The following is a 10,766-nucleotide window of genomic DNA, read 5'->3' as shown; positions in this document are numbered from 1 at the left end:
CAAGGATGTTGCTACGGTTGGAGGATTTGAGCTATAGGGAGAGGCTGAATAGCTTGGGGCTGTTTTCCCTGGAGCGTTGGAGGCTGAGGGGTGACCTTAGAGAGGTTTACAAAATTATGAGGGGCATGGATAGGATAAATAGGCAAAGTCATTTCCCTGGGGTCAGGGAGTCCAGAACTAGAGGGTATAGGTTTAGGGCGAGAGGGGAAAGATATAAAAGAGACCTAAGGGGCAATTATTTCACACAGAGGGTGGTACGTGAATGGAATGAGCTGCCAGAGGAAGTGGTGGAGGCTGATACAATTGCAACATTTAAGAGGCATTTGGATGGGTATATGAATAGGAAGGGTTTGGAGGGATATGAGCCGGGTGTTGGCAGGTGGGACTAGATTGGTTTGGATATCTAGTCAGCATGGACGAGTTGGACCGAAGGGTCTGTTTCCGTACTGTACGTCTCTATGACCTGAGAATTGAATAAAAGTGCATAATTTGACTGCAATTGAACCTGCTGGGAACTCTTGAATTCAGGAAAAGACCGCAGATGGTGCTTTTAAAAAGAGATATCACATCCCCAAAAATTAGCAACTTATCAAGGATTTTAAACTCCAGCAAGTTATACCATGAGCAGAAAAACAAAACAAAATACTGTTAGACTCTTAGTCCTGAATCTGATGAACAGCTGCAGTGACAGCAGAATCCAATGACTGCACTCATTTATGAACTTGCTGATGTCTCAACAGGTCTCGTGACTGAGCGAATCCTTTCCCACACGTGGAGCACGTAAATGGCTTCTCCCCAGTGTGAGTGCGTTGGTGTATCAGCAGATTGGAGGAGGTAGTGAATCCCTTTCCACACACTGAACAGTTGTACGGTCTCTCCCCAGTGTGAACGCGCTGATGTGAAATTAGATCATTTGACTGCCGAAAATGCTTTCCGCAGGAAGAGCACCTGAATGGTTTCTCCCCGGTGTGAACTCGCTGGTGTACAATGAGGTGGCCAGACTGCCTGAAACTCCTCCCACAGGAGGCACAGCAGAATGGCTTCTCTGTTGTGTGAATTCGCTGATGAGTCATCAGGTTGGAGGACTTAGTGAATCCCTTCCCGCAACATGCACAGGTGAATGGCCACTCCCCAGTGTGAACTCGCTGGTGTGTACTGAGGCTAAATGAGGACTTGAACCTCTTTCCACAGTGGGTGCAGTTGAATGGCCTCTCCTCAGTGTGGGTTCGCTGGTGTGACATGAGATTGGTTGTCTGAGTAAATCCCTTCCCACATACAGAACAGATGAAGGGCTTCTCCCCAGTGTGACCACGCCGATGGTTTTCCAGCAGAGATGGATAATCAAATCCTTTACCACAATCAGCACATTCCCACGGCTTTGCCATGATGTCCGCGTCTTTGTTCAACTGGAGAGTCACTATCAGTTGAGGTTCAGTCCACATACAGAACAAGCATATGGCCTCTGCTTGCTTTAACTAGTGAGATTTTTTAAAAATTCAGACTTGTGTAAGTGATTAAAGCTCTTTCTAGTCAGCCTGTGAGTACACACATTTAGGCGTGTATGTTTATGTTTCCAGTCACATCGATGTTTTGAAATTTTTCCTCACAGAGAGAAGGGACAAACAATTCTCCTTTCATATGCAAAGTTTGATGATACCCCGGTCTTGGTGGATTTTTAGATTCAATCAGACTGCACTCGGTTTCAGTTTCTCATTCGCAAATGCATTTTTTTGATGCCCTGTAAAGGGAGATTACAAAAGTCATCGTTACCAGTCTCTTATAGAAATTCACAACACACAACTTGAGATTTTACATCTTCTTTGTTAATAAGACCATAAGACATAGGAGTGGAAGTAAGGCCATTCAGCCCATTGAGTCCACTCTGCCATTCAATCATGGCTGAGGGGCATTTCAATTCCACTTACCCGCATTCTCCCCGTAGCCTTTAATTCTTTGCGAGATCCCATCCCCTATACTCTTCTCCCCTCCCTAGGCTGAAACCCATCACCAGTTTTTTCTCTCTTTCCTCACTCTCCTCTGCCTGGGTTCATTGGATTCTCAGTCTGTGGCCAGGAGCTGGAGCAATCAATGAGTCAATTTTCTCTCCTGGTCAAGAGAGAATCACGAAGATCATCATGAAAAGCAAAACTTGGGTTGTTCACTTGGATCTGGTCCTGGGAAAAAGTCCCAGAGTTCCAAACGCAGATCTAAGCCCATTCAGGGTCTATGGACTGCACCAATTTAAAAAGACTTGCTTCTGAAACGCTTTCATTGTTTTCGATTTTAAAATCCCTGCTGGAGTCTGCAACTCAAAGGCTATCAGAAACACGACAATCAGAAAAATCATACAGTGAAAGAAATAGCCAGGGAGTGGGGTAATATGATTGTGCAATTGTTGTGATGTGATGACATTATCCACATGAACACAGAGCAATTGGGTCCACGCAAAGCAGTGTGATCACACCACATTACACAGGATGAGAGGATGCAGAGGAAATTTACCAGAATAGTTCAAGGAATGAAAAACTTTAAATTTTAAAGTTGGTTTGGAGAAACTGAGGTTGATCTCTTTGGGTCAGGTGTTTTAGTTTCTGTTAGGTTTAGATAAGACAGATGAAGAACAGCGGTTCCCTTTAAGCCATAAAGTATAGGAGCAGAAAGCCCATCGGGCCTGCTCTGCCTTTCAATCATGGCTGATATATTTCTCAACCCCATTCTCCTTGCAAGCTTTGACCCCTTTACTAATTAAGAACTTACCTAGCTCTGTCTTAAATGCACTCAATGACTTGACCTCCACAGCCTTCTATGGCAATGAATTCACCAACCTCTGGCTGAAGAAATTCCTCGTCACCTCTGTTCTAAAGGCTCCGCCCTTCACTCTGAGGCTGTGCCCGCAGTTCCTAGTCTCTCATAATGGTGGAAACATTCTTTCCTCTTCCAAAGTATCCAACCCTCACAACATTCTGTAAGTTTCAATGAGATCTCCTCTTCCATCCTTCTCAACTCCATCAAGTGCAAGCCCAGAGTGCTCAACCGCTCTTCATCTGACAAGGCCTTCATCCCTGGGATCATTCTTGTAAACCTTCTCTGAACCCGCTCCAATGTTAGCACATCCTTCCTTAGATACAGGGTCTAAAAATGATCACAATATTTCAAATGCAGCCTAACCAGAGCCATATACAGCCTCAGCAGTACATCTACACTCCTGTATTTTAGCCATCTTGAAATGGTGCGGCACTGTGGCTGAGTGGTTAACACTGCTGTCTCATGACGTCAGGGACACTGGTTTGATTCCAACCTCGGGTGACTGTATGTGCTAAGTTTGCACATTTTCCTCATGAATGCGTGGGTTTCATCTGGTTCCTCCAGTTTTATCCCACAATCCAAAGATGTCCAGAGTAGGTCAATTGGGCATGTTAAATTGCCCATAGCATTCAGAGATGTGTAGGTTAAGTGCATCAATCAGGGGTAAATATAGGGTAGGGGTATGGGTCTGGATGGGTTACTCTTCAGAGGGTCAGAGTGGACTTGTTGGGCTGAATGGCCTGTTTCTATTCTATTACATTTGCCTTCCTACCTGCCAAATGAAACTGCATGTTAACCGTAAGAGAATCCTACATTAGGACTCCTAAGCCACTTCATGCTTCAGATTTCTGAAGCATTTCCCCCATTTTGAAAATAGTGTATGCCTCTACTCTTCCTCCCAAAACATACAACTTCACTTTCTCATGTTGTATTCCATCCACCACTTCTTTATCCACTCTTCTAACCTGTCCAAGTCCTCCTGCAGCCTCTCCGTTACCCATCCCTCCATCAATCTTTGTGTCACCTGCAAATATGTCTCCTATTTACCTTCAATCTGAAATGAACCTAGTCAAATTAGCAGCTATTACCAACCAATAGACTTGCAAGCTTCCTGTGATGTCATTCTTTAGAAGGCTTTTATTAAGAGGATAAACATTTGAATTGAGGGGCCTGAGTAAACTAAACTACCAGTCGAAAATAGAAGCAAAAAAGTACCTTTTCTGCCCTATACCAAATTCCCATACTGCCTCCAAAGTCCCTGAACAATTTACTAACTTGGGTTGTGTCCTACTCCAGATTTGATCTCTCCTTCCTTCCTGTGTGCAGCTTACTGATTTTCCCAATTTCATCAGGCCCTCTCTTAAATTGAGCTGAGGTTTAGTTAAGCTTCAACAGTAATCAACCACTATTGAGGCTCTATTCAGGCTTCAGGTGTTTGAATGATCTACAGACACAGAACGAGAATCTTACAGTGTGGAAACAGGCCATTTGGCTCAACAAGTCCACATTGACTCTCTGAAGAGAATCTCACCCAGACATCACCCCCCCTCGTAACCCTGCATTTCCCATGGCTAATCCACCTAACCTACACATCCCTGGGCACTATGGGAAATTTAGCTTGGCCAATCCACCACTGTGGGAGGAAGCTAGAGCACCTGGAGGAAACCCACACAGACACGAGGGGGAATGTGTAAATTCCACACAGACAGTTGCCTGAGGCGGAAATTGAACCCAGGTCTTGGCGCTGTGAGGCAGCAGTGCTAGCCACTGAGCCATTGTGCTGCCCCAAAAGAGTTAAACTATTCCTTTTATTCACTCACAGGATGTGGGCATCTCTGGTGATGCCAATATTTTTTGCCCATTCCTATTTGCTCTCCGGGCAGTTGAAAATCAACCACATTGTTCTGGGTGTGGAGGCCAGACCAGCTAAAGATGGCAGATTTCCTTCCAACTGGTGAACTAGATGGATTCATGGTCATCATTAGACCCGTATTTCCAGACTCTTTATTGAATTTGAATATTGTGCAAGACTGATGCAAATATGTGAGGAAGGAATTTTATGCAAGTCTTAACTGCCTAAAATTCAATGCTTACATTCAAAGGCCAATGACACCCAATGATGAACAACTGATGAAATCGACTGAGACTGCAGATCTCGATGCAATACCTGGATTGAGTTTCCCATCTGCAAATCTTTGCCAAATATCCTGTAAAATAGAAGTGGATAAAGCCATCACTTGTCTGTCCACGATAAGAATTCAGAAAACCAATATTTCACTTGGCTTGAATTTATTGTGTGCAAATCCTCCCCTTCCACAATCTTGTTCATTGTCAAAGTATGGCGTGCAGTTCTGGAATGCACATTATAATAGGGATGTGATTGCATTGAAGAGAATGCAGAGAAGATCTATGGGGTGTTGCCTAGTATTGTGGAAGAATAAATGCTCTATAAAAACTTACAGGAGCCGCAGAAAATCCTTCGCAAAATTCAAATTTAATCTTGCAAAATCAAAGCTGTGAGGGCCAGCAAAATGTCTTTCCTGACTCCCCACAATTCCTTTGTTTTCCTCCAATTTATACAATTTGTTGATTCTGCGTTTATTGGATAACATTAGCATAGCCAATCATGCTGGCTTGCTTTATCTTTCTAAACTAATCATCATCTGCCACACTGGTTCCCTCCACCACACTTAACCCATCACATCTTCAGCCTTAGCTCATCTCCCATGATTTAACTAACCTATCACAATACATTACCATTATCTGTTACTGGAGCACACATTGCAACACAAAATTAACTACGTGACGGCCATAATAACTTATGTACTAGGAGAGTTTTTATTACAAAGAGATTGCATAGAATGAAACAAAAGGACTGCGATGCTGGAAATCTGAAACAAAAACAGAAAAAGCTGAATAAACTCGGCAGGTGTAGCAGCATCTGCGGGGAGAAAGCAGAGTTAATGTTTTGATTGTGGTGACTCTTTTTCCGAACCTACTCTGAGGTGTTTGAATGAAGAGTCACCAGGCATGAAATTTCACACTGAGTTTCACCAGCAATTTCTGTTTTTGTTTTGGATAGACTGGTATTGTTTTCTTTGGAACAGTGGAGCATGGGGGACATGACTGAGTTGCGTAAGATTATGAGGGGTACAGACATGGTAGACAGGAAGCAACTTCTTCACTTGGAGGGATCAATCGTCAGGAGCATAAACTTAAAATTCTGAGGCAAGAGATTTAAGAAGGGATATGAGGAATTGTATTTCACTCAGACGATGGTGGGATTCTGGACCTTTGTGCCTGAAATGTTGATCAAAGCAGAAACCTTCACAACCAGTCAAATCATAATTTGATGTGCACTTGAGATGTTAAGCATACAAGGCTAAGGGACCAGTTTCTGAAAAATGGGATTAGAATACTTAAGTGCCTGTTTTGAGCAGCATAGACTCTTATAGGACAAACAACCTGTTTTTCTGTGCTGCAGATCTCTGACTATGTAAAAGGAATTTATGAATTCCATCATTGTCAGTCCATGACTGGAATTCAGAAGAGACATGTATTTCTTTGTTTGAGTTTACTGTGTGAAAAACTAGCCTTTCTACACAGTGTAATAGGAGTTTATAAACCCCAATTTCATCAGGCCAGGGTAAATATTTTGGAGTCATACATACTAGAAACAGGCCCTTTGGCCCACCATGTTTATGCTGACCAACAAATTCTGAAGTACACATTATTCCACTTACATGCAAATGGTACATAGTCTACCATCCTCTGACATTTTAAGTGCTTATCCAGATGCTTTTGAAATGTTGCTAGAGAACCTGCCTCCACCACCCTCTCAGGAAGCACGTTCCATGTTTTGACCACCCTCTGGGTGAAAGAGTATTTTTTCAGATCTCCTCTAAGTCACTTATTCCTCACCATAAACGTATGCCCTCTAGTCTTAACACTGCCTTATGGAAAACATTCCCACAATCTACTTTGTCTACGCCTCTTGTCATTTTGTACACTCCAATTAGATCCCATCTCAGCCTCCTCTGCTCCAAGGAAAACAAACCCAGCCAATCCATTCTCTCTCCTCATAACTAAGGCTTTCATCCCAGGCAACGTCCTGTGATTCTGCACCTTTTTTAGATTAGATTACATTACAGTGTGGGCACCTTTTTTAGATTAGATTACATTACAGTGTGGAAACAGGCCCTTCGGCCCAAAAGTCCACTCCGACCCGCCGAAGCGCAACCCACCCATACCCCTACATTCACCCCTTACCTAACACTACGGACAATTAGCATGGCCAATTCACCTGACTTGCACATCTTTGGACTGTGGGAGGAAACCGGAGCACCCGGAGGAAACCCACGCAGACACGGGGAGAACGTGCAAACTCCACACAGTCAGTCGCCTGAGGCGGGAATTGAACCCGGGTCTCTGGCGCTGTGAGGTAACAGTGCTAAACACTGTGCCACCGTACCTTCTCCAGTACAATCCCATCCTTCCAATCATGTGGCAACTAAAACTACACACAGTGTTTCATATGTTGCATAATCAATGCTTTATAAAGTTGTAACAAGACCTCCTTGCTCCTATATTCTACAATCCCACTAAAGAAGATAAGCAACCCGTATGCCTTTGTCAGCATTCTATCTACCTGTGCTGACATCTTCAGGGATCTAAGGACTGGTACACCAAGATCCCTTTGCTCCTCAGTACTCCCAAGGAACCTACCATTCATTATGTATATTTTTCCCTTATTAAGCCTCCCAAATGCATCACCTTGTACTTATCATGATTGAATTTCACCTGCCACTGTTCTGCTCAATTTACCAACTGATCAATACCAGATTTAGCATCCTCCTCACTATCAACAAGACCCACCATTTTGTGTCATGTGCAAACTTATCAATTATACTTTCTACATTCACATTCAAGTCATAATGTACATAGCAAACAGCAAGGGTCTCAGCATCATTCTCAGTGCTATACTGCTTTCAACCATAAAAGCATCTCTCAACCAACATCCTTTGTCACCCAGTTGCAAGCCAACTTTGGATAGTTTTTCATCTGATCTATGTTCCTATTCTTATACTCAGTAGTATGCAGCACTGGGGGAATCCAAAAATTACCATCTTATTATTGATCCTCTAATCTCCTACCTAACTCTAAATTTCTGTTGCAGGACCTCATTTCTTCTTGTTACCCACATCGTTGGTACCAAGATATACCACTACTGCTGGGGGGTTGTTCACCCTGCCCCTTCAGAATGTCCTGCAACTTAGCAAGTTTTGAGAAGATTTGTAGGCCCAGGTTGAGGTTTTGGATGTAGGTTTGCTCGCTGAGCTGGAAGGTTTATTTCCAGATGTTTCGTCACTATACTAGATAACATCTTCAGTGGGCCTCAGGCAAAGCAATGCTGAAAATTCCTATTTTATGTTTGGATTGGTGATGTCATTTCTTGTGGTGATGTTATTTCCTGTGGTGAAGTCACTGCCAGTTCCTTTTCTCAGCCCACAAACCCACCAACACACAAAAACAGCAGCTAATGAACTTGAAAGACCCTATGCAGACAACAAGCAAAACTAATGTCATTTACAAAATACCGTACAAGGACTGTAACAAACACTACATTGGACAAACAGGCAGAAAACTAGTCACCAGGATACATGAACATCAATTATCCACAAAAAGACATGACCCTCTCTCACTAGTATCCTTACATACAGAAAAGGAAGGACACTACTTCAACTGGGACAACACATCCCTCCTAGGACAAGCCAAATAAAGACACGCATGAGAAGCGTGGCATTCCAACTGGAACTCTATCAACAAACACGTCGAATTAGACCCCATCTATCACCCCCTGAGAAAAGGAACAGGAAGTGACTTCACCACAGGAAATAACATCACCAACCCAAAGAAACCTAAACATATAAATAGGAAGCAGGAATTTTCAGCATTGCTTTGCCTGAGACCCACTGTAGATGTTACCTAGTAGAGTGATGAAACATCTGGAAATGAACCTTCAAGCTCAGTGAGTAAACCTACATCCAAAGCCCTGCAAATTCTCTGAGACATCCCTGACCCTGGCACAGGGGAGGGAGGGGGCAACATACCATTCAAGTGTCTAGTTGGTGGCGAGGCAGTTCCCCATTCAATCAAATTCCCTATCACTAATGCTCTTCCACCATGCAGTAGAGCCAGCTGTGGCTGTTGCTGCTTTCTCCCGAGACGCCATTCTACTCAAAATTATCCAACATTGTACATCTGTTGATAGCGGCTCCTGCACAACCTGCCCATGCCTTCTTGTCTGTCTAGTGGTCACCCAATACGTTTCTACTGTTGTAGACCTTACTTGTGGTGTGACAAGCTCAGTAAACGTGCTACCCATGATGTCCTCAGTGTCATGGTGAGTCCATCATCAGCCCCAGCCGCAGGTGAATACATTTTTCACATATGATGGAAATGTGTTGCTGGAGAAGCGCAGCAGGTCAGGCAGCATCTAGGGAACAGGAGAATCGACGTTTCGGGCATTAGCCCTTTTTCACATACATGGGTCATCATGGACTTTTCAAAGTGTCCCTCATTTCCCACATATTGTAGGAACACAGCCGAGTTCTCCTGCTATTTTGAATTCCACCAATTCAAAAGAATAAGCGAAGAAAAAGTTACTCAACCTGACCGGCTACTTGCCAAATCAGATTTCTCGCCCCTTCCTAACAAACTACGGACCACGGAAATAAGCACTTTACATTCTATCCCCCTCCCAGTACGACTCACTCAGTCTCTGAAGCTGGTTTCAAAGCAACCAATCTTCTTGCCCTGAGTTCTTTTTGAACCCTGATGTCACCTCGAGAGCTCCGCTCCTAGATTCAGTAAAGGTTCACCCCAATCCTCTCTCCTCTCCTGCTGAGCTTGATCTGGGCCTTCCAGAAGCTACAGTTCACGCCGAGGGTTGGGTTGGGTTCAGTCCGGTCTGGCCCTCTCCTTGGGTGTATGTCCCCTCCCTACTGCCTTCCCCAGATCTCTCCACCCTCCCATTAAAACCTCCTTCCCTGTCAATGCAGCAACATTGTCCCTTGCAGACCAGCATTGAACAGGCTCATTGCCCCCTACAAACGTGGCGGCCGTTTCTCCAGGCTTCCCACCGGGAAAGCTGTCGCCGGTGCAAGCTGCGGACGCACCGGTCGGTCCTACCGCCTGCCCCACGGGCACCAGCTGGATTGTTACCTTTCGTGCAGCCGGGCGGAACAATGGCTTTCCCCGGCGTCACGTGCAGGGATTGTCAATGGGGCGAATAGGGGACTGTCTCCGTCGCTCGGAACGCTGGGTAATATTCTCGCCATTGTCATCGTACATTATTCATTGCTCTGCTGAAGTGAGAAAGTCGGCCAGATGTGTGGAAAATATTAAGGAGTTGCTGGGGTTATTTTGTCGGGTTTATTGGGGGAGAGTTGGGGTGGGGGAGGAGGGCAGAGTGGGTCATTCGTAGGGGAAAACGGTACGGGAGAGGGGAGGAATGCGTGGGTCGGTGAGAGTGAGGAATGAGGATGAGTAGCTGGATAAGTGAGGGGGGAGAGTGGGAAAGAAACAATGAGAGATGGAGGGAGGAGCGTGAGACAGAGTAAGAAATGGAAACAAGACTTGAAAGGACAAATCTGACATGGTTATGGAAAAAGGAAAGAAAATTTGGAAGAATTCTCTTTTGAGAAAGCTGAGATCAACACTATTGGCCTTCTAATATGCTATGTGACTGTACGATTCCATTGCTAGATCAATTTCTTTTGCAGACCATACTTTTGCAAAACAAATTCCTAAAATGTATAATTGAACAGTTTAGGAGAAAGTGGGGACTGCAGATGCTGGAGATCAGAGCTGAAAATGTGTTGCTGGAAAAGTGCAGCAGGTCAGGCAGCATCCAAGGAGCAGGAGAATCGACGTTTCGGGCATGAGCCCTTCTTCAGGAA

General features: G+C 44.4%; 1 protein-coding gene across 1 annotated transcript in view; it reads right to left on the bottom strand.

Moving 5' to 3' along the window:
- Window positions 1-388: 388 nt before the first annotated feature.
- LOC122544006 (zinc finger protein 271-like) overlaps window positions 389-10,766 on the bottom strand; it is a 54,656-nt gene continuing 44,278 nt past the window's right edge. The window contains exon 5 of the mRNA XM_043683019.1: window positions 389-1,475. Within this exon, the coding sequence (XP_043538954.1) occupies window positions 711-1,475 (765 nt within the window). The 3' untranslated portion in view covers window positions 389-710. The remainder of the gene's footprint in view (window positions 1,476-10,766) is intronic.

Source organism: Chiloscyllium plagiosum, chromosome 45, assembly GCF_004010195.1.
Source record: "Chiloscyllium plagiosum isolate BGI_BamShark_2017 chromosome 45, ASM401019v2, whole genome shotgun sequence".
NCBI lineage: Eukaryota > Metazoa > Chordata > Chondrichthyes > Orectolobiformes > Hemiscylliidae > Chiloscyllium > Chiloscyllium plagiosum.
This window is presented reverse-complemented; position numbering and strand designations above follow the sequence as displayed.